General features: G+C 40.8%; 1 protein-coding gene and 1 pseudogene across 1 annotated transcript in view; one reads left to right on the top strand and one right to left on the bottom strand.

Moving 5' to 3' along the window:
• Positions 1–25,240, top strand: part of LOC145445287 (uncharacterized) — a 45,735-nt gene that overhangs the window by 6,366 nt on the left and 14,129 nt on the right. The window contains exons 5-8 of the mRNA XM_080323466.1: positions 1,674–1,735; positions 1,791–1,856; positions 3,169–3,353; positions 6,209–25,240. The exon at positions 6,209–25,240 is cut by the window's right edge and continues 14,129 nt beyond it. Coding sequence (XP_080179592.1) covers positions 1,674–1,735; positions 1,791–1,856; positions 3,169–3,353; positions 6,209–6,394 — 499 coding nt within the window. The 3' untranslated portion in view covers positions 6,395–25,240. The remainder of the gene's footprint in view (positions 1–1,673; positions 1,736–1,790; positions 1,857–3,168; positions 3,354–6,208) is intronic.
• On the bottom strand, positions 10,059–10,854 carry LOC145444311 (zinc finger BED domain-containing protein 4-like; annotated as a pseudogene).

Below are 25,240 nucleotides of genomic sequence, written 5' to 3'. Positions count from 1 at the left end.
TGCGAATTCGCTGCACCTGCTCGCCTTGAAATCCTAATCAAGAATTGCACGGTGTGTTGATTGATCAGCGAGACGCAGACACGGCGGCACCAGTACGACAATGCTGTTCTCAAATCCACATTGTCTTCGCAATTATCGGCGAGAAATGGCCTACGATTGACAGTCACATTCAAAATACAAGCCTAGCAATCCACGTTCCCGATTGTTAGGTGGCTTGCTGTAGTTGAAATACAGGCCTATGTTGCCGCTGAACGGGAGAATTGAGTAGGCCTAGTAGTAAAGTTAACCTAATTATATCGGCTGACAAATTTCTCTGTAGATCAAGTCATTATCCCAGTGTGTACTCTGTAATAATTGACTGACTTGCGTGCTTGCAATTAAGGCCTAATTATCTTCGCGCGTACTACACGCTCAGCCGTACGGCTGGTAAAGCCATCGAAAAGCACACATTCGTGTACGACGTACACTGTTCACACCACACCTCTGGCGATCGCCCTCGTTTATGCTACCGCCCTATTCCGCGCTTGTTCGTCCGCTGCGATACTACCAGGCGTGCGCATAATGTCGTCAAAACCTAACAAAGTCGCATATCTCTGGCCGGAAGTAGGCGCTTGGAGACGGGCGGCGTTTGCCGGCTCATGACTAAATGTGAGCATTTACGAATTTCTTTTAATCATACCATAAAAAAACGCGATTTTCAGGCAATGTCTGCATCGTGTTCGTGCATCTCCCACTCACCGCAAATCTCTTTTTATTATCAAACTATACATTATCGTATATCGTTGATATTCGCCATGGCGTGAAGACGAGTGATCGCATTGATGACGTCATAATAGCCAAATTCGTAACGCAAAACCCCCCCTTTTTTTCGCGCTCTGGATACGCCCCTGACCCACATGTAGCGTATTTTGTGTTGATGTTGTGTGATCGCGGGTCAAGCTCACACCAGAGAGTCACTAAATATTCATAAACGGAGAGACGGATATTTCGAGCAAACTTTTGTAACAAAGCGAGTAAAATTTCTGAGATTGTCAAGGTGCATGCTTGTTTGGTGTTGATTTTTTAATGCTGCCATCGCCATGCATAGAATGGCCCGCAGTCGAAATATAATAAATTTCAACCAAAGGTGTTGTATTGATGTGAAAATTGTAATATAAAAAAACGTTTTACAGTGCAGAACCTACCAAGGTTCGTTTGTGAACGTGAACCTCTAAATTTCTGAGGTTCACACACAGAACGCAAACGTGAACCTCACACCATCCCTTCTTCTTACGCAATGTTGACCAAACAAGAACCTCGCGTTCACCCCATCTCTACTAATAACTCTTCACACCCAATTTGGCTCAATTTCAACTGGTAGAAGCGAATTATATTAGAATTTTAAATAAAAATATTTAAGGTGGTTGGTTCAATAATTATATATGAAATGATATACCACCGTGAATACTATTTTTTTTTATATCCAAAATTTTGTACTCCCAATAACTTCACTTTTCGGGTTGGAGTTGAGCCAATTTTTTATGAATCACTCGCTTTGACAACTAAACAATTTCATGGAGTAAAGTTTGAAAAAAAACTTATTTAATATAAAATTTGGAAATATGTTATTTTTAAACAAACCCAGTGCAACCGTCACAGATCGTGCCCTCCTTATGTGTCCTGTGTTGTTGCAGCGGAGAGTTTGATGAAAACCGTTTTCAACAAGTTGTCGGAATCCGGGAAGTGAGAGATAAAGGTATGCCTGTGCGGTGCCTGTTGAAGTCGTCGCGTTTACCCGTTTATTTTCCCAGCCCTCCATGCGGCAACCGTGGAAAAAAAGAAGGCCCGCAAGGCCGCAAAGCCCACTGCATCCGAAGGTACCATTGTTTGCGTATTTTTTTGCCCCAGAATGTCGTTGTTTCTGAACTGCGATGCTGACCGTCATGCCGGGAATTCGGGAATATCGATGTTTTGTCCGTTGCGATATTGATGTTCTGTACTTATAAATGCCTACTTGAGTATTTCCACAAAATCTAAAGTGAGCAACAGCTTAACTTTATCTACCGCTGAATCTTGATTGAGAGTATATAGCATTATGCACACTGGCTTTGCAAGACAACCACAACAGGTAATTCCCCCATCATGTGACGCTCTCGATCATGGTAGTTCTGGGCTGGTGTACATTGGGACGCAGATCCCTACAGCATCTGTTTTGTACCTACGTGATAATGCAGTATAAGTTCATGTTAATTATTACCATTGAAAAACACAGGTAGATACTACATAGGCCGAATTATATGTTTACTGACAGTATTTTCTTGATGCTCCAAATTTGGGTCAGTTTGGGAATACCATACCGCCATTAAGATATTTTCAAATTCGAAGTACCGTATCTTATTTGAAGTCAAGACTCAGATGCACAATACTAATACACAATACAAATAATATGAACGAGAAGGTGTCGAATAGTTGAAACGACTTGACAAAGTTCATCAATCACATGTATAATATCTAGGACTACAGAATACAGATACTGGCCCATCGGTACTTTCGTGATGTCGAGCATACTAGTGACTGACATTGGCGGGCTAGCGGCCATGGTCTCTGTTATTCATCTTGTAATGTGGACATGAACATGTGTCATCTTGTCATCTCATTATCAAGTATTTCTTCCTTCCGCGATTCCAATTTTGAGTTGTCAACTTAGCTTGACACATTCTTTTTCTGAGAGAGAGAGAGAGAATCTTTATTCGTATACATTACATATCAACATAACACTACAAAAATGTAACAGTGAAATGCGACATGCAAGGTAGACGGGAGGCTCGATATGACATGGTCTTCAGAGCCGAGCCACCCGGCTCGATAAAATACTATATAGTGCACTGCCGCAATCCCGAACGGCCTTCACTCTATCGCAAGATATATTACACGTCTCATCCGCGATAATGTTTCGTTCGGAAGTCGAACGATTAGCAAATATTGCGATAGCGCCGTCAAAACATAAAAGTGGAGAATTTTCAACTCCATTGACGTGATGTACATCATATTGTCACGGACTGGTGCGATTCTCTCGTATTTTTGTGTCGCGACAGCCATTGAGAGATGAATAGCTTCACTAGAGAAAGCTCTTTCTTGCCGAGTCTGCATCGGCTCTCTCCTCTGAACTGTATTACTCTGCAATTCCAGATGTATCGCAAGATAATCGTCACTGTGGACGCTCGCCCAGTAAACCGGAGGGTTACGAGATCGTGCCAGGTGTTTTCATGACCAGGTCGGAATGCGTAGCTGGGGTGACGAAAGCCGTTCAGGGTCTCTTCACCCTGGAGCCCCATGCGACAAAGCCGGTACGCACATGCGGTAACGGCACTCTGGTAAGTGTTTTAGTGATTATCTAGGGCAAGTTTTTGTTGCAGTATAATCGCGAGAAAGCTGCATTTAATTTCAACAAAAGTTGCATTCGTAATTGTTGTTGAATTATCAGGGTGTGAGATACTCGAAAGGTGACGTTGTAGAACATAGCTCCTGCAGAGCTGTCAAATTCGTTACTACGCCAGTTATAACGGTCAGACGAAACCGCCAAAAATTACATTTTTCCCGGCATGCGTCAAGAAAATTACGTAATGCAGGAATAATTTTACCCCAAAAGCCAAACAGCATAGCGATAATCTCCTCCCCCTAAAACAAGTCGAATATCAGACACGTCCCAACCCCCTAGGTCTGCAAACTTTACCCAAGACATTACAGAAAAACTCACCCTTGGCGACTTTAACAAAATCAATAGCCCGAAAAGGGTGCCCCAGCGAAAATTTAATTTTAGGCGGTCTCGAGTGGGCGTTCGTGAAATTGGAAATTATTTGAAATTTAAACAACAGAATCAATAAAGCGATATATTTACATATTGTTCGGGCAAGGTCGTAACCCATCATATAGCTCTTTGTTATGCAAATCAAAGAGAATAGAACCATACTAGAAATAGTTTATAGCATGTTTTCAAAATCACTCCTTTACATTTTTAAGCAATATTTGATAAAAGTCGCAGTAATAATTGGCTTGAAAAATAGAGAAAAGTTGCGCTATAAAATCCCTCCAAACACCTTAAAACATCATAAGACATAGATTCTGAGTATCTAGAAAGCTGTCGGAAGCTGTAAAAAAAAGTTGCTAAAACTTGCCCTAGACTAATATCTCTCACTCGTCATGTTCATGTCATAGTTGCCCACTAGGGCTGGGCCAGTCCGAGTACAACTGATTATGAGGTGGCAGCGCATTTTACTTGTAAAGCTCAAACACATACCTGCTAACGGCAGCATGCCCATTACAGTCGGATTTGTAGAAACTACCAAACTGGAACAACAAAATTTTTTATAAGAAAACAGTTCTATTATTTGTGGATTTTTAATGTGAGTAGTTCTAGCAGCGCATTTAGGAAAGAAATCAATCGGACAACCACCATAATTTGTGGTGAATCGTGAATCCGATGTTCTGTTGTGTTTGATGTTCCTGTAGCCTTGGCTAACTCGGAGTCATCACTGCTAACAGCGGGGTATCCAATGGCCGTGTTTTGGGGTCGAAACCTTGTTCGATATATCTCCTTTCATTTGCAATTCACTAATTCGTAATATCCGTTATTAGATAGTTGCGAAGTTTTCAAGTAGTTCTAGTTTTAATTTCAGTTGTGAGTTTTGAAAAGTGAGTAGTTCCAGTTCTAGTTCAGTATTTTAAAAATCCAGTAGTTCGCACTAGTCTGGCTCGATTGAAGTCTCAACACTCTGTGTTGTGTGTTGTTTTATTTATTGGAAAATTTGGTCTTCGTACACTAAGGTTGTCCAAAATGTAAGAAATTAGAATAAACTACGGTGTCAGAGCTCATGCAGTAGGTTCTTGATAAAAGAACATCAATGAGCTTGCAGGAAGCTCATTGAAAATTCGTTTAGCTTTCGCTCAATGCGTTCTAAACTAGCGATCGGAGATTGGGCCGGGAATGGATACAGGGGGCAGGCATTCACGAACCATGAATCCCGATTGACTACATGGCCGAATGAATGACTGTTTTATATAAATGGATTGCATATGTGTAGCATGCTGTGTTTGTTTCACTCTTTGAAACAAACGAATTTATCGAAGTGAATACAAATATAAGGATTAGCACCCAGCTGTGGGATATACTTGAAGTCAGGGTTGTAATGACTCGAGTCACGATTTTTTGATGACTCGACTCGTATTGACTCGACTTGGACTCGAGTCATTGCGCATGACTCGAGATTCAGCCGGCCAAGACCGACATTTCATTGTAATTTCGAAGAACAGTAAAGTAACCACTCTATTGGGATTACGTCTATTGGTACTGGTACTTGAAAATGCGACCAGAAACTGATACAAGTGAGGAAAATTAGTATATTATAAATGCGAACCATTCGATATCAACAAACAGAGTTATAAGAGTGGCTTTAACAAGACTTTAACTGGTAACTGAGCAGTCAACACAATGACTTGGACTTAGACTCGAGTCATAATACTATGACTCGGACTCGAACTTCTGCTCGATGACTTGGACTCGGACTTGACTTGGTGGTGAATTGAAAATGACTCGACTTGACTCGAGTCAAAACCGTTGAAGTGAGAATGACTTGTGACTCGGAGCTTTGTGACTTGGTTACAACCCTGGTTGAAGTTGTTGAATAAATTCTTGTATCACTAATGATGCAGTAGGAGATGTAAAGCTAAGCTAAGGCTCCAACTCAATCTTGATTGACAAAGACCAGACAGGAGACAGTTTGCATCAAGCTGCATAGGAAGATCTCTTTAGACAGAATGAGTCTACACTTATTCAAGACCTGTCATCTTCCACGTGTTTTTGACAATGCAACACTGAACCTGCAATCATACTTATCATTTTTTATTGTGTTTTGTGTTTTGCAAAGCGGAAGTTGTTTTTTTCAAATGAAACGGTAATATCTGTTGATTTAATGGGGGGGGGGAAAGAAGGTGTCAGTACAAATTGTACAACAGGTGTGAAGGTTGTGTGTTTCATTGATTGTAAGTGGTTGATAAAAAGTTCCAACTTAGTATGCCGCGCTGCAACATGTTTCTGAACTGCAGAGCCGCTCAGGCTGGCTTGAAACGACGGAAACATTTCTTAATTCTTTTAATTTGTTTCCGCAACCGGCAGTGCCGGAACAGGTTAATATGATCCGAATAAATGTGACCGTAACATTTTTTTTTACAGAGCTGCCTTATCTTGAAGGGTGATGTGGAGCTAAATCTGATGGGAGAAAAAGTTATTCTGCCTCCGCGTTCCCATTTCCAAGTGCCATTCTACAACAACTACGGACTGCGCAACACCACTGATGAGAACGCGGTAATTTATTACTCCTTGTCAATCGTAAATGACTCCACATCCCCTCCTGAATAATTGTGTGTGCTTCATTTAATAGTAGTCAGTGGCGATTTGAATATTTCCTCGGGCCGGTAGTGGCTATGCGTTTGGAACTGTGTGCCGTAAATACCCAATGACATTCATGACCAGCTGTACAAGAAAGATTATGGTACGCTTGATGCAGCAAGAAAATGATCGACTCAGCGAAATTTCGATATCATGCTGAGGTACGGCGCGATAACTTTTTGCTGCACCCACAATGGCCACTGATTTCTGAAGTCGTCCTAGGGTTGTTGTCCACCTAACTAATGGGGCGTACACTTGCACATTTATCATGTTAATTTCAGCTCTCTAGCGCTCGTCAACCTTTTTGATTCGATGAACCCCAAAATTTGTTGTGATGAAATCATGCACCCAGAGACTCAATATTCTAGGAAAGGGGCTCCTAAATTAGTTTTCACTGTTGGCCCCCTTTGGAAGTTTCAAAAAATCAAAAAGCCCCCTACTTTTTCAACTTGTCGAAATAAAACACACAATAAACTTAATACTAGATTGACTATTTACCATCTGACAATGTATTATTTAGTGACTGCATTGCATAATTGTTGAATTCCTGCATTAAATCTCGCAAGTGGGTACTAAATTGTTTCAAGTCACTAAACTAGGGAAGTGAACTCAAGATCAAGTAGCTTATTCCTGTACTAGTAATTTTATTATGTTTTAATTTACATCTCTTGTTATGGCGGAGTATACTAGGGAATGATAATTTTTTCATGGCCCCACTAAAATGGATCAGTGTGACAGTTTCTCTAGGATTTCCCTAGTACTGACTGCTGACCCATAAGATTGTGGGAATGCGTCAAAATTGATATATAACTTAGTAGGCCGCTGGCACGGGTTTCGGTCAATCCGTTGAGAGATGTCCTACCTTCTATGGTTTGCCGGATATCAAAACAATGAAACATTTAGATAGGGGGCGTGGTTTTAGTCAACCTCGCCACTTGATACAACACCGTATCCTTTCTCTGAACATAAATAGCACTCAGCAAACATACACACATACTATAAATACAATATTTACACCGTGTATGAAAATCTTGCGGTTCTGTGGATGATCAGATGGTCTTATTATTAGAGAGTGACCATGACCATTGACCATATGTAAGCTACGTATTGATCGTTTCTAGCATTTGCGGTAGCATATTCAATAATTATATGCACAGTAATCCAGTGAATAATGAAGGGTAGGGATTTTTCTCGTAGTTTGGCATCTTGAGTGCAATCAAAGAGTCGCTTCATTGGCACCTTTGGGTCTTTATTTTGATTGGTGTCGTGAGCGTAATCATTTTTGAAGTCCAAGTTTGTTTTCCATTCCTGAGGTTGGGTGTTCCTATTCATAAATGCTCTTATTTTGGTTCCTGTGTGCGTTCTCTCATATACTTATCACATGATTTCTTCGGCTGTGCACTACCAATGATGGTCTGCGAGTAATTTTCCAGGTCTTTTGTGAGAAAAATTAATCGCATGTTGTACATTCACTTGAAGCTAGAGTGCAAGGTTTCCTTAATCATGTTTGCAAGATTAGTGCGAGTATTATCATGTTGATGTCTTGGCCTGTCACTCTGTACTTTCCCATTCCTTAAGAACAGTTGCCTGTAGATAAAGTCAGCTCTGCTAAGATATATTGTGACGTCGTCTGCAAGCTGATCTAGGTCTATGCATCAATTGGAATACCTTCAGTAACGCATACTTTGTATGCCAAGAGGTCAGTGCAAATTGCATATATTGTCATGCTTAGCAGACATTCTTGTTGGATGCCTCTTGTATCAGTTATTGTGACTGCATCGTGTCCGTTAACTTCAAATAAGGGAAAAGAAGCCAAGATGAGACACTTCCAAGTCATGATCTTGGAAAATAATTTCATTATAGGGATAAATTCCTCTCCAGAAAGCCATCTGTGATGTTTGATAGGGACACTGCTCTTTGAAAAGCTGTTGCAGATATATTTGGAATATCATATGTCTTCACAGTTGGACCAGGATGAGCACACATCCATCCATCGCAGAATTATATAGGCTTTTTAATGGCCCAACCACGCTTACATCAAGGGGCTGCAATTTATGAGAGGTATGGGGAGTTATTGTTAGCAGGACAATACCATTCTCTTTGGCCATGTCGCTTAATGTAATGCTGACATGGAGTATTTAACGGTCAGGAGAGCATCTGGTATTCTTGACGAGATGTGGCAGATATGTTTCAATGAAAAATTTTCTCATCAACCCATCCATTCCCTGAGCAGCATCCAATAGACCCAGCTGGTGCTCTGTTAATGAAATGATTGTGATACATTACATGACGAAAAACATGCATAAACTGGCGGAATTGCATTCCCTATAGTGGAAATGGTACAGATTGCAGTCACTAACTCTCTTTCAGCTGAGGTAACGGCACCTACTTGCATTGAGTTTATTGCAGTTACTTCACGAGACATTCCCACGATGGGAAAGGAAATGGCAAAGGAATGCATCAAAAATAGGCAGGGTCCTCAAGCCTTGAAAAAATATAGCATATTCTGCATTTACACCATTATATCGAGTGAAAAATATCCATTGGCCGGAATATCTGCGCTTTTAGTTTATAATATAACTAGCGAGCGCCGCGTTCTTTATTGTTATTGATTCCTCAATCATCTTATGAAGGGTTTCTTCTGTTTCTTGCTCTTGCGGTCGCGGAGTTCGTCTTCCGAGTCTGCGCTAGAAGGAGTGCCAAATCCATTTCGTACTCATGAGCAGGTCTCCTTGTATTTTCCAATTCCTTGCATTCCATGCTGCCTGTTTGAAAATGGATTTGACTGAGATTAGTGATTTTTCATTACATTCCGTTATCGGTGTTGTTGGCGTCATGTTTATTACGATTTGTATATCGGCTTCTTGCTTTGCATCTCTGGTGATCTCACTCCATATAACGCGCCAAAATATAATCGGGTTTCCGCACTGTATGGAAACCAGTCTCATCAACATTCAAAATATCTGTACTTTCGAGAACTTAAGCTCGGTTTTTGAAAAATTCTCACCAACAGAATGTCTGTCGAATATGGTGGACCGAGCCAATGATGTCGCTTCCGGTGCTCTTAGCGATAGGTCAGGTATCAATTTTAGCAGGCCGATACTGACACACTCACACGGCCGGTAATCAATAACATAGGCCGATAATAATATGGCAGGAGTAGGGAACCATTTCCCTCCAAATATCTCATGTATTAGGCAAGTTGGCACTTGCACAGATGTGCATGCCAAAGAAGGCTGAAAACCAAACAAGCAAACTGAAATCAGAAAGAATTGTGCACAATTATTGAAATTTAGGCTAGCCCAAAAAGCAAAACGTGATCAGTCCAGTAGACGTATGTTGTAATGCAGGAAGCACAGTTTCTCTGCATGCTCACCAGTGAACCTGTCCACCCTGCAAAGTGTACATCTGAACGATTTCGATGAAATCACGTTCACTGGGAACAGATACTTTCTAGCTGGTAGCTTGGGCTAGTAGCTTGTGACTTCCGTCATCTTTTCTTTGAGGTGTAGGTTTAGTTCGTCATCAATACAACTACTTTCCTGGGTGCTGTCACTGTGTGTTAAACAGTGCATCAAGACAGCCACTTGCAGCTGTCGTCGTCGGTGAGTCTAACTGTGGTCTCTTGGAATCCTCAGGTGTTGCTGAAGCTACATATTCGCTGCTTGCCAGCCTTATTGCTCTTCAATTTATCAAAACGTTTACCCATGATTGTCATTATACCATTCCTGAGCTTCCTAATCTCTTCCGTTTGTGGTCTAGTAGCATTGTCATCATGAAGTATCATCTTCAGTACTGAGATTCATGGAATTATACATGAAATAGATAAGTCACTTTGGCTTACTTGAGGAGTGACCTCTTCTATTGGAAGAAGAATTTCAATAAATTGTGCTACAAGGTATCAATGAAGAATAGTGGGGCGTGTGAATCCACCATGTTCGCCACAGTACTTATTCAAGGCACGCTTCTGCGCTATCATCCTTTGAAGCATATGCAGAGTTGAATTCGATCTTGTAGGTACCGATTGCAAAATACCATGCTCAGGCAGACCGTGTTCTTTTTAAATTGTTCTCAGACATTGTTTAGCCAAGATTGAATGATTGAAGTGAGTGGCGCACTTCTTGAAGAATTGAGATACCTTCAGTTACAGCTTTTTATGATTAAAGCACATCACCAACCACCAGTTGCAAACTATGCGCCGTGCAGCTAAGGTCTGGAAGTTCTGCGAGTCTCATTCCTTCCACAATATTTGACCCATTGTCTAGAAGCACTAGTGTTACCCGTTCTTTGCTATTGTTCCATTCTTCGAGCATCCTTGAAAAAGACTCTCTGAGATATTCTCCGGAGTGAGACCCCTGCATCACTCTCGTATTCAAGATTACTTGTTTTCTTGACCACATGGTGTCAATGAAATGGCATGGTAAACTCATAAGAGACTTGGTGGCACCTGACCAGCAGTCTGTGGTAAACGACAGATATCTGCCCGCTTTAACTGGCTCAATTAAGAATTGGACTTTTTTAACAACCTTGTCATCATAAACTTTCTACAGCTTTTCTGTCCGGTTATATTTTCACTTTTCAAAGCATATCTTGGTTCTAAGACTGCCAAAAGCTTTTTACAACCCTCAGACACCATAGTAAATGCCTGATTGTCAGTTACGAGCATCCCAATTCTTAGGTCATCAATTTTCATGGACCTGCCATCCGTAGCTTTCCAAACTGTTTTCTTATTTTAGCATATCTTCTGATGTTCTCTGTGAAGCATATCTTCTGATGTTCTCTGTTAACTGGAGGCGGTCTCACCGTGCCTGGATATTGTTTCATTGAGTGCCATATTGTGCAATTCGTGGTGATGAATCGGAAGATGGGCCCACAAGCTGGAAGGGTTTTCGTGCTTCCCCTATGTCTCTCCCATGCTAATACTGTCTTTGCAAGCTGTACAAACTGCTTTACCTGCCACTCCATCCTCTTCAAAATACTTCCATACCTCACTTTTGTGCTTGAGTGCCTTCATCTTAGTCAGGATATGACACATACATCCTCAGAGCTACCGCCAAAAGGGAAGACTGATCCTTCCTGTGTTGTTTTTGCTTGTATTGTGGCATCTGGTCAATGAAGATAACTATTGTACACCTATTATTTCTGCTGTAAACAGTTTAAATTACAGGCATATCAAGGCATTCAATGTAAAAGTATTCTTATACTCATGTCTCAACTTACCCCCAAGATTTTGTCTCATCTTACTCCTACACTACCATTATTGAGTAACCTTCAATGAAAACTTCTCTGTCTATGGCTTTTCAAAAGTAAGTGCATGGCTACACTGCTAATATTGTAATCTACTTGCTCCATTAATGTCATTTTATAATATTTAGTATTACTCAAACTATCTTTTTTATTGCGTACACTGCATTAAAAAAGTCCACACTGGACATGAACTAGCCGATGTACGGTTCTGGCTCTGGAGCCCTCCTTATTATATCAAAATTCGAAGTTAATTTCCTTTTTTGTCTCATCACCGCAGTAAGTTCGTGAACGATATCATCGAGCTTTTTTTTCACTTTCTGTTTCCTCGTCTCGTTCTCCTGGTTAGTCGGGTTATTGTAGATTGCGGTCTGTCATTAGGAATGGTAATTTCGTGGTACCTGTTCAATCTGATCGCCAGCTGGTGCTCGAGCTTTTCTCAACATTTCCCTCGGTTCGTCGCTTCCTCTTAAACGCCGGCTTAAAAAAAAGCATGTCCAATATTGTGGGAATGTCGATAAGGTTGATACCTCCATGAGCTTCTTTCTGGATTAGTTTCCCATATTCTGCTATGTTGTCATTTCCGAATAGTAACCTGGTGGTTTCTTCTTTTATCTTGCTTCTGATTTCGTATGGCATTCCCTGACCATGGTGGCAGGATATGTAAATAGCAGGACTATTTTTTTCATTTCTGCCAAGTGTGAGGCTTTTAATATCCTCAATAAACGTGGTTGCTTTCTTGAATGGTTGTTTCCACTGAATTTTGGGTCCTCCCTTGTCTTTCTGAAAGAAGTTACCTAGGATGTATTACTCAAATTAAAATATACCTGTTTACCTGTATTGGTATATTTCTGATACACCTCAAACCTGTCTCTCTTAGCTACATGGTAGAGCTATAGAATGGCATTATGAGAGCTACATGGTTAAATGATTCTGTAAATCAACATATTGTTCCCTGAAAAAATCCATGTCTCATCTTACCCTGTGTCTCATCTTGGCCTCCTCCATCCTCGAGTCTCTTTTTACGAGTGGCAGAGTAAAAGTCTTTTTTATAGCCTTCGTTGATATCCCTTTCCTCCTCTTATGACTATTCGAGAAAAATATGATGACTTCTTGGATGTCCCTAACAGTTTTTTGCATCGAAGCGTTGCCACATGCGTGTGAGAGGACTAGGTTGAGTCGATGCGAACTGCAATGTGCGTAAGTAGCAGCTGGAAAGTTCTCAGGCACATGAGCCTGCACGCCATTAATACAACCAGACATGTTATCAACGCCGTCGTATCCCTGACCTCGCATGTTGCCTGGGTCGATGCTCCACGATGTTAAAGCTTGTATTAGAAGCTCTGCGTGTGCTCTTCCAGTTAGATCCTTGGCTTCGACGAAGCCGAGGAAGTTCTCGCGAATACATCCATTCATATCTTGATCGACGTGAACGTAACGTATACACAGAGAAAATTGTTCAAGCTGAGCGACGTCGCTTGTTTAGTCAGCAAGAAGATAAAAGTATTTCGCGGCAGTTACTCTTTCAACAATCTTTGTTCTAATGAGATTGGCAAAGAGTTCAACAATTTCATTTTGAGTTGTTGCACTAGTGTGTGTGTGGCAGATCCGTTGTCAAAATGATATGATAGGAATTTGTTTCCAGAAGACATACTAAATCGCAAAAGAGATCGAAAGTTTCCTTCATTGCGCGACTGGTCGAAGTTGTCTTCCAGAGCGCTAGAATCTCGGTGACCGCGAAGGGTGATGTTTTGGCGGCCGCATAATTTTATTGCTTGGATAATCGATTTTATGGCTTCGCGATTGGCAATCACGTCTTGCTCCATGTTCGGATTCATTCTTTCACTACGTTTCCAGTTCTGTGAGCACTTTCGAAGCCTTCCGCTCAAACTACAGCCGTAACATTGTAGTCTTGCATCATGCTCTATGCAGTGTTCCCTAGCCTTTTTCCAAGTTTGCATGGGCTGAGTTACAAACCCTTTCAATATCTGGCAGCCAGCTTCCTCAATGGAAAATAGGCGACAGGGTACACAGTACCCTCCGTCCTGGGACGGGCTATAGGCTAACCATTTAAATGCCTCGAGCCAACTTCGTTGAAATTTAAGCCTGACGACTTCCTTTTTTATACGACGCTCTTGAGTGGGAAAATTGAAATATCAGTTGGTCTCCAATGATTGGCATGAATCGTTGGCAATTTTATGTAGCGAGCGTAAATAGAGCTTATAAAAGCATATAAATATATAATACGCGTAGGTTCCTCGATGCGGGTAAGCTTTTCTGATGTATCTAATACCGGAAATCTAGCATGTACGTAAAAACGTAACCCTTATTAAAGCTATGTTGGCTCATTTAAAAAAATGAAACCCCCCCTCTTTTCACGGCTGGCTACGCGCCTGGGCCTAAAATCTGTAGCTTACCAAACTGTTCTCTTATTTTATAGCATATCTTCTAGTGTTCTCTGTAAACTGGAGGCGGTCTCACCGTGCCTGGATATCGTTTCATTGAGTGCCATATTGTGCAATTCATGGTGATGAATTCGAGGATGGGCCCACAAGTTGGAAGTGTTCCTGTGCTTCCCCTTTGTCGCTCCCATGCTAACACTGTCTTGGCAAGCTGTACAGACTGCTTTACCTGCCACTCCATCCTCTTCAAAGTACTTCCATACCTCAGTTTTGTACTTGAGTGCATTCATCTTTCTGATCTCTGCTCCAATTTACAGGAATATCAACATGATTGCTTACTGCGTAACAATACGCAATTTCTTGACATTTCGTTTTCGTAACACCATGAAACATTTTGCATTGATTGACAATGTGGTCGGCCAGTTTCTTATGCATATTGTCAGAGAATATTTGCCTCTTTTGGCGGAGATTTTCATAGCCAGAAGCTTGTGATCCGGAATGTAAATACCGACTCAATGTCTATTTATCAACTCCATGTTTTGCACTGCCGATCTTATCTGCCGCCAAAAGGGAAGACCGATCCTTTCTGTGTTGTTTTTGCTGCTACCGTGGCATCTGGTCAACTAAGATAACTATTGTACAGCTATTATTTTTGCTCTAAACAGTTTGAATTACAAGCATATCAAGGCATTCAATGTATAAGTCTTCTTATACCCATGTCTCAACTTGCCCCCAAGATTTTGTCTCATCTTACTCCTACACTACCATTATTGAATAACCTTCAATGAAAACTTTCCTGTCTATGGCTGTTCAAAAGTAAGTGCATGACTACACTTCTAATATTGTAATCTACTTGCTCCATTAATGCCATTTCATAATATTACTAAAACTATCTTTTTTGTTGCGTACACTCCGTCGAAGAAAAAGTCCAGACTGGACATAAAATAGTGGATGTACGCTTCTCGCTCTGGAGCCCTAGTTATTATATCAAAAGTCAAATTTCCTTTCCTTCAAGTCTCATCACCCCAGTAAGTTCGTGAAGGATATCACCTAGCATGTTTTCTCTTTTTTTTCCTCCTTACGTCACGTTCTCCTGTTGAGTCGGGTTATTGTAGATTGCAAGATCCGTTGTTCTCTGTACTGTTTTGCTCCCACCATCTTATACTCCCTTTCCTTCCATACTGCCTGTTTGATGATAGATGTTGGTATCGTTGGGACTGTTTTATGGACCTCGGGCAGGTTCTCTGGGAGTCAATTGGATTATAGTCTGCATCCCGGGTTTTAGTGCAGCTTCGTTGGTGACTTTCTACAAGCCTCTAGGATGGTAGTTACGACTTCTTTGGTTTCTCTGCAGTCTAAGAAAACGTGTACATGTGTTTCACTAAGATTTCCTCGCAGATCACAGTCACTTGTTCTCGCGACTCCTCTCGGTGGAAGTCTCTCATTTGTTTATAGCATATGGTTTGCTATTAGCATGTTCATTTTTCGCTGTTTAGAGGTCAGGGCTCCGTGAATTTTGTTTTTTTCGGGCCAGTTTTATGTCTTCATAAAGGTCTCTTTTCTTCTGGAGTTTTATGTCCTCTTTCGTTATCTTCATATCTCTCATTGCTTTGTTCATCTCTTCCTAATGGGGTAGCAGCTACAAAGAGTGTGGTCTGTCATTAGGAATGTTTTTTTTTCGTGGTGCCTGTTCAATCTGAGCTCCAGCTGGTGGTCGAGCCCTTCTCGCCATTTTCCCTGATTCGCCGGCTCAAGAAAAAGCATCTCCATTATTGTGGGAATGTCAATTAGGTTGATACCTCCATGAGCTTCTTTCTGGATTAGTTTCCCTTATTCTGCTCTGTTGTCATTTCCGAATAGTAACTTGGTGGTTGTTTCTTTTATCTTGCTTCTGATATTGCACGGCATTCTGACCATGATGGCTGGATATGTAAATGAAGGGAGTACATTAGTCCTCATTAGGACTACCGTAATTTTCCAAGTATAGTACGCCCCCATGTATAATACGCACCCTTGAAATAGCATGTAATTTCTGTGAAAAAGCCAGTACCCGTGTATAGTACACGCCCTGAATTAGCAGGTGACCGAGCAAGCGTCTGCCAAGAGAGCATTGTGTTTGAAATGAACAGCAGAAAAGAACCAAACAAGGCAAAGTGTTATGAAATAAAAGACAGCCTGCACTACGCGATATTTTATTTGCTGATTTTGTTGTACTACTTAGCACATACCGGTACTTTCATAACATGACAATACATCAATCAATACGGTACTCTAAAATCCATTGAGGGAATTATCAGAGTCTGAATTTGGCTCGTTGAAGAGGTTTTGCAAAGCTTGCAGCTGATTCTGATCATCAGTGTACATCTCCTCATCTAGTACGCAATCATCATCTTCCATCTCTACTTCCATAGCCCGCGGTGCAACCTGATCCTCCCACAGAATGTCATCTTCGGTGCCATCCCTTGATGATGATGTTGGGATCATGCTCTTCACATGCTTCCTTAATCCAAGTGACTATGGTCAGGAGGTCCACCCTTTTTAAATTACCTCCAGCTGTGAGTCAGGAGGTCCACCCTTTTTAAATTACCTCGAGCTGTGAACTGGTGTTTCCCACACGCCATCCACTCATTCCATCGCCGACGCATGGATGTTTTGAAAGGTTTGTTGCAGGGATGTCCATCACTTGACACTGCGATGTCATACCACTGGGAATTATCACGAGATCCGTTCTGTTCTCTTTCAAGATGTCCTTGGTGGATGGCATCCTGTGGCAACGGAAGGCATCCAGCACAAGCATTCTTCTTTTGATGGATGGATTTGCGCACCAGACAGTCTTCAGCCAGTCTTTTGTCAGTGCCTCGTCCATCCATCCTTTGCTCTGGCACCTGACAATCACACCAGAAGGCCACACTATGTTCCTGGGGAGGGTTTTCCTCTTGAATATTATGTATGGCCACATTTTCATACCATCCCCATATGCCCCCAGCATAACCGTGAACCTGTTATTTTTGTTCCCAGTCGATTTGATTGTTACAGTATCTGTTCCTTTCAAGGCCATGGTCTGATTTGCCAGTAAATCAAACGTGATTGGAGTCTGATCAGCATTAGCAATATCCTTTACCTCGTAGCCATAAACCTTTCTTAGGCCAATCATGTATTTCTGAAACTTTAACAGCTTATCTTTATAGTCTTGTGGTAACTTTTGTGCCACTGAAATCCTCCTCCTAATTGAAATGTCATTGCGTCCCATAAATAAGTACCACCACTTTATGGAGGCTCTGAAGTTTGAATACAGGTAGTCTCTCTTTATCCATTTCATAGCCAATGTTCTAATTTCAATAGTGCTGACTGCTATTCCACCAGCTCTTCTCTCAATAATTAACTCCACTAATTTTTCCTCGGCATCTGGATACTGTGCTTTCTTTCCTCTTCCAGGTGCTCTTGCTGAAGCTTTTGCTGTATTAATTTGATATTTTTTCTTCCAGAGTCTATGTTTGATTCATCAACTTCAAATTTGCGAACAGCTGCCCTATTGCCCAATTTTTCTGCCACTTCAATGACATTGTTTTGAAACTCCATACTATAACTTGCTCTCTTACCTATCTTCATGAAACCACTAGGGCAATTATAAAACTGTGAATGGAAGCTACTGGTAATAATAAATAATGCTCGTCACAGCAGTTCAATATTTTATCAAGATAAAACTAATAACCCCAACGGCAACTTCGATTTAAAGAGATAAAGAATCTAACATAACGAACGCCGCCGAGCATGCTTAGTCGATCTTTCTCATCATGTGTCACGGCTGGTTGATCAGTGCGCGGGCGTGGCGATTGCAGGGATCAAAATGAAACGAAAGAAATTAGTGATATCATGAAATAAAATGCACATCTCATCCATTTATAGTTTTATTTCGAGGGAAATTTTATTCAAGCGTGCTGTTCCCATGTATAACACGCAAAATTTGCGGATTATACATGGAAAATGACGGTATTTTTTACATTCCTGCCAAGTCGGAGGCTTCTGATACCTTCAATAACTTTGTTTGCTTTCGTGGATGGTTGCTTCCACTGACTGTCTTTCTGAAAGAAGTTACCTAGAATATATTACTGAAACTAAAAAATACATATTTTGGCATATTTCTGTTACACCTCAAACCTATCTCTCTCAGTTACATGGTGGAGCTATAGAATGGCATTATGAGAGCTACATGGTTAAATGATTCTGGAAATCAACAAATTGTTCTCTGAAAAAATCCATGTCTCATCTTGGCCTCCTCTCCCCTATTCGGGTGGTCGTATTCATGTTTTGATCTTAACCAGCACCGAGCACTCGAATCATTGCGCTCAGCTCTAGTTATGTTACGATGAAAATATCAAAGGATACGCACTGACAGCAGACATGCCATTGTTTGGAGCATTGTACAACAGTGCAACCGTTCTCCATTTCCTTGGATTCGCATATGCATTCATGTGTAGATTCCTCTGCACCTGTTTAGAGGTTCATGGGTATTTCCAAAGTGCATAAAGTGGGAGGATAATTGTCCAAAAGTGTGTGATTCAAGTTTTTTTTCCGGGTGGCATTGATTGATTGATGTTAGAGCCAGAGATGTATCAGAATTGTGAGCCTATTATGATATGGCCTAACCACACCTGTGAAAATCAGAATTGTAGTTGCTCAATTTTTCAAGCTACCTCAGAACTGGAACTAACTACCTTTGAAACTCAAACACAACTAGCTAATTCAATAAGGAAGCAATAATATGAATTGCAAATAAGCAGGTATGAAAACAATATTTCAGGGCGAAAATGTACAAGAACAATGTACCTTCAGATGAAGCAGGGTTCATTTTATGGCTTTTTTGCTTGTTGTTCATCTTTCAGCTCAGGAAGCACAGCAGTGAAGAAACACCATGACTTACCAGTTCCGCATTTTCATACCTTTATCTTTGACTTGGCGGATTCCGGCAACCTTTCTAAAGCCATTTTCATCAAAATCTCCGCTGCGTCAATACAAGACACATAAGGTGATTTGTGACAATTGCGTTCGGTTTGCGTAAAGTGACAGCATAATTATCCCAAAGCGTGTGATTAGAGTTCTTCACGGTGACATCCACTGATTGTAATTGCAGCCTAGTCACTTCAAGCAGATGGAGATATGGCCTAACCTCACCTGTAAAAACTTGAAGTAAAACTACTCACTTTACCAAATTCGAAACTAGAATTGGTATTACTTGTTCTTCAAAACTTTCCATCACCATCAGTCTCACCTTGTTTATGAGGTTTTGCAGATGTCTCCTGTTTCTTTTATTCCCCACGCCAGATTCAAATCCAATGATACATCTTAGTTCATCGTAGTAACATTGCAAGATCCAAGATCTATTTCGTTCTGAACAGCAACATCACCAACATGCGTTCTCGGTAAATACTTTACTCTCTGGTTTTAATATTTATCAGATATCTGTTTTCTCTTGGCATCTTCCCTGTCAATGCGAAGTTTTTCGTCATACCAACCTTGTACGAGCGGTTGTTTCTGGTAATTGCATATTGCACAGAGTGACCAATGACCATTCAGCATCATTGTGGGACACAATCCTGTACTTTTACGTATTCTTTCATTGCAGAGCTCCTTTGATCCACTCATTAATTGCTTTGAAATAGAAGTTCGCATTGTGTTTCCAACACTCGATAGGAAGTTTTTTGCGCATTTCATTATTTTTCTTGCAGATACCAAGGTGACCATTTTACCTTGCTTCACTCCAAAAGTAAGGGTAAGTCCATGTCAAATCAACCTGAGGCGTCACTACTAGGTCTCAGATTGCAATGAAGATCGAGGAGTAAATTGGGTGTCAGCCCTGAGTGCAGCAAACTTAATTTTATCAAAATCGGTCTACTTTTCGCAGAGTTATCGCACTTTGAAAATTGGAGATTTTGTGGTCACCCAACGGTGAAGTTTTGCTACTTTCAGATTTTTACGTAAAGAATAACAAAGACATAGTCTTAAACACTAGAAACACACAAAAGAGAATAAAAAATATTAATCTTCTGGAGTCTACTAACCACTCAATTCAGTAATAAATCTCATTCAAGGGATGAAGTGAATATCTCCCTGGATGATGAAATTTTATTTTCTGACTCTTTGGTCAATTGGTACTGGCCTCTTGATGATGATAGTGTCGGAGCTTCAATATTGCACACAATGTGCTTATATGGGACCCAGCACTCGACCACACTTCTTCGAAATCGGAAAGATACACTTGGACCTTTATTTAGGATCCAAAAACGTTATTTTTGCGTCCTCATTTTCAACGTCCGTCTCCAAAACACCACCGAGGTACCAGCACTGATCATACACAGCAGCTACCAAGCTTTACCTCAACAGGATGAATATCCTATAGATTGTTGTGAACAAAGTCTATTCTATAACAAGCGCTTTCATCATAGTTGATTCGTCTCATTACTGCGCAACAAAGGTTTGAAATTGTGATAACTTCTGGTTCCGTTAATAGTTGATCCGCTTGCAAATCTTGTTGGTGAATTGGAACGTGACCTTTCCAGCGCTGCAGCTTCAATCTCCTCAAAATGAATGCTTGGGATTGCTGACTTGCAATATTGCAACATATCCCCAAATTTCAAAATCTGAGGTTCTGAAGGTCTTCGTAAGCTTTCATGGGCAGCAGATCTCTTAACAGTGCCTCCTATTTCATCACAAGCTGACTTGCCATGACTCGTGGTGACCATTTTCATCAAAATCATCTTCATGTTTGCACAGTAATGCTGTTGAAAAAACTTTTTTCCTGAATCTTGCTGGCTATGTGATTGAATTGTTAGGTTGCCTTTAAAGACGGCGCACACTTTAACGAAATATATTGGTATAACGCCATTTGAATAATGGTTAATAAGGAGTTGGTAAACCGTACGCAATTCCCTGAATTGAGGCTTGATAAGACCTTTGTGAGTGTGAACGTAGATAACGAAATATGAAATCGTACGACGTTGGGTTCATTTCGAGATATACGTGTGTATGTATACATTCATGATTATTAGCTGGTTCGGAAGTTGATATACATTCATGATTATTAGCTGGTTCGGAAGTCGATAGACATTCATAAGTACTTCGCCAATTGCGAGAAAGATATACTGCATTTTGAACCGTACTTGATATTCAAAAAAGTTACAAGTCGGGGAGACGGAAACAAAATATATTCGTCAGTGTGATCCATCGAATACGTGTGCAATAGACAGGCTTCGGGGTACGTCAGCCAACAAGGCCGTACGGCGTGGTTAGCCGGTCCGTCGAACGAAAGAAGAAACACGCAGCGAATTGTAAACGCAACCTTCTTGGAGTCAGATATACAATTATAACAACTACAAACGTTCGCTCTGCGTTAAAGTGGTGACCCCGACGTGACCCTGACGTGCAATAGACAGGCTTCGGGGTACGTCAGCCAACAAGGCCGTACGGCGTGGTTAGCCGGTCCGTCGAACGAAAGAAGAAACACGCAGCGAATTGTAAACGCAACCTTCTTGGAGTCAGATATACAATTATACAACTACAAACGTTCGCTCTGCGTTAAACACACCAAATTTGAATTCATTCCAACCGGTAATCGGGGATATCGTACAGTTTGAAAATTTTGAATTTACTCAAAAATGCCAAAATATTTTTTCTTAATTTTTCTTTCAACCTCATGAAATTGTTGCGCTGTCTTCAAAAACGATGTAAAACAAATTTGACTCAATTCCAATCCGTAGAAGCGGAGTTATTTTCGTTTTTCGGTGACAATTCTTGGATTAACCACCGATCAAGGATAATCACAGAATTATCAATGAAAAACACAAATAACTCCGCTTCTATGGGCAATACTGCAATTCTGGAACTCAATCATCTTCACCAATCTATCTAAACCAATTCCAATGACTGGAATGTGTTTTAGGGTACTCGGCAACAAAAATCTCAAACGTCAATTTTGACAAAATCAGTGAATGTCAATGACCTGAAATATACATTGATTTCACAACTTTGAGAGTACATATTAGTTAAAAGCTCACTTTCTTCAAAATAACTCATTTTCTTTAAAATCTATGTTACAATAGCTTTCATATGACACCATTCACAAAATTTTTGAAGTAGACAGAAATAAGAGGGAGACTTCTAAAATATTGTTACGCTTGAGTGATTACCATGAGCCATGACCTTCAACATGCGGTATTTGCTAGGACAGTACACAAGAAATCATTATTTGTCACTTGCCTAATAGAATAGATCAATATCTACCACGTATCAAGAAGAATAACTTCTTAAGGATTCCTAATTAGCTCTTTAGATTGCTCTGACGGTCTTTGATGTATAATTCACGTTTTACAGGACATCCCAATCTCATTAACATGTTTAGCCAATGCACAATGAGTCAGGGCTCGAGCTTTTGAACTTTCAATGCATCTTTTGCCTGCAAGAAGGTTTTTCAGAATGTCCTTTCTCGTTGCCCTGGGAATCACCATTCTGAGAGAGTTTCATGCAAGCAACAGAGCCATTATTAGTTCGAAAGCTTCAGTCCTGCTCGTTGTGTATTGGCCGAACATGAAGAATGAGATTGCGATGACATGTAAAACATGTGATGCGAGGGAGTGAGATTGGTGATTCCCAGGGCGATGCGAAAAGGCAATCCCGACTCTATCGCATCACAAAGTCATCCTCACTAACTTGAAATAGTTCTCATACATTCCAATAGGAGCTGAGAATACCCTTTATTTCTGCTAAAAGTCATTACGTTATCTGTTTTTTTAGAAAGTGATATTCCAATTGTACATTTCTGACTCAAACCCAAGGGAATAGACTTTTTCCTCAACGTTGTCATGGCAAATCATACTGCCATGAGTTTGCTGAAGTCATAGCTATATTCATCCTCTTTGTCAGGTACATCTAACTGAGTTGCTTGAGAATGCATCAGCAGGTTATATTCTGTGACATTTAAATCCGTCAATGTAATGAGTGATCTCAAAATAGAACGCATTGTAGTGGAGAAAAGGTCAAGATGAGACACTCTTCTGATATTTCAACGCCAATCGAAAAAACTAATGCTCTCTGAGCATCGATTTTGGTACCGATGGAAATCCTGCCATCTGTACTATTCATATGTATGTTTTGAGTGATATTGAACAACATACTCTCGAAGTTCTCGGGCTTCTAAAATTGTTGGTCAAACTTACCTCGGGGTGAGGGTAACATGACACACGCTGAGTCCAAGATGAGACACCCCAGGAACTCTTGTTAATTACAGTACCAGCTTATCCCGAATAGATCTATCAATTGGTAACATAATGAAAGAAATATTTTAACAATGAAACATTCAACTTTCGGAACGAATTTGCACAACATTTTCCGCTATGTCATTAAAAGTAAATTGTCCATGTGATGCAGCAACAAAGGGGTGTTGCCAGTCTGCATCACCTGAGACTTTTCATAAAAAATCTCATCCTTCTCTTTCGGCCACTTCCAATTCTTCCCTGCCCTTCTCATGACATTGAAACGAATATCTGCCTCCTGGACTGCCCTGACTTCACCTAGATAGTTTTTGTCCTTCACAAGTCTTGAGCACTCAATCTCTGACTATAAATTCTTCCAATTCTTCACCCACTGAGCTGTCATCATCGAAAACATTTCCTGTTCCTCCTCACTCTCTGTATAGATTGGCTGTACTAACTTTCTTTGTAATCTTCTTCGTCTTCTCTTTTACTTTGATCAGTGAAGTTAGATGGGTTGATGAAGTCAAAATAGTTGATCTCTTGCTCTTTCTGTTGGCTTGAAAGAGTGGACCTGTAATCGGAAACGTCAACATTTTTCTTGGTGATGCATTTGCCGATGCAGATAAAGTCGACTAAATATCTTGTTCACTGCTGATCTCTGTCGCTAACAAATGATGGCGCAAGGTCATGATATTGGAAAATATTTTCATTATAGGGATAAATTCCACTCTTCAGATAGCCATTTGTAATGTTTATTGGAGACATTACTCTTTGAAAAGCTGTTGCAGATTTATTCGTGGGAGTTATTGTTAGCATCGCAATACCATTATCCTTGGCCGTTTCGATTAATGGTATTCTGACATGTGAAACGCGATTGTCCAGTATTAGGAGAGCATCTGGTATGCATGACCAGATGTGGCAGAAATGTTTCAATGAAAACATTCTCGTTGCCCATCCATCCAGTAGATCAAGCTGATATGAAATCATCGTGATATCATTATGAGGAAAACGTAAACTGGCGTAATTGCATTCCCCGTAACAGAAATGGTACAGGTTGCAGTCACTAACTCTCCTCTTCAAGCCAAGGTGACAGCACCTACTCGCTTCATGCCTTCAAGCGCCAAAACTTAACTCAGTTCCTGCACTGTATGGAAACCAGTCTCATCAACATACAAATATATGTGGCAGTGAATTTGTAGGCCCTTGTCAAGCACTTCGGGATTTTTTAAAAACTCACCAACAGAATGTCTGTTTATTGAGATGGACTGAGCCAATGATGTCGCTTCCCGTTCACTTAGCGATATGTCATGACTGTTCCGAAATCCTTGGCACCAGTCACGTCCAGCTTACTGCATGACAATACGCAATTTCTTGACATTTCATGTTCGTAACACCAAGAAATATTTTGCATAGATTGGCAATGTGGTCAGTCAGTTGTCTGAGAATATTTTCCCCTTTTGGCTGAGATTTTCATAGCCAAATTGTCCACTTTCGTAAATATGCTCAGTGCGTGGGAGTCAATGTGAATGGCGAGACAAAACAGTGATCCACAATTTCTTAGCGTTCCGTGTTTGGAAAGCAAACATGAACAATCAACTGAGCTTGGCTTGTGATATTGGTCGTTTCATCCAATTGAAGCCCATAGCAAGGAGCATAACGAAGCACTGCTATAACGATGTCTTTTAGTGATGTAGTAATCATGGAAGATCTTCTCTGCATTGTACTGTCAGACAAGGTAGTCACAGACGCCACTTCTCCCTGCAGCTCCTGTACTGCACGCTCTAGACGCGGTTTCATGACACTTTCTGCTCAGGTAAATGGCTGCTGTTGAGACACAGGGACACGAGCTATATATAGTGATAATACAACCAGAGGTTGATGGGAGTGTGTCATAATTGCTTGTTGGAATTGTTGTCGCACACCGA

The sequence above is a fragment of the Botryllus schlosseri genome, chromosome 8 (genome assembly GCF_051294905.1).
Source record: "Botryllus schlosseri isolate E-star chromosome 8, Bs_hap1, whole genome shotgun sequence".
NCBI classification, from domain to species: Eukaryota; Metazoa; Chordata; class Ascidiacea; order Stolidobranchia; family Styelidae; genus Botryllus; species Botryllus schlosseri.
The sequence above is the reverse complement of the archived record's forward strand: the minus strand, read 5'-3'. Positions and strand labels throughout refer to the sequence as shown.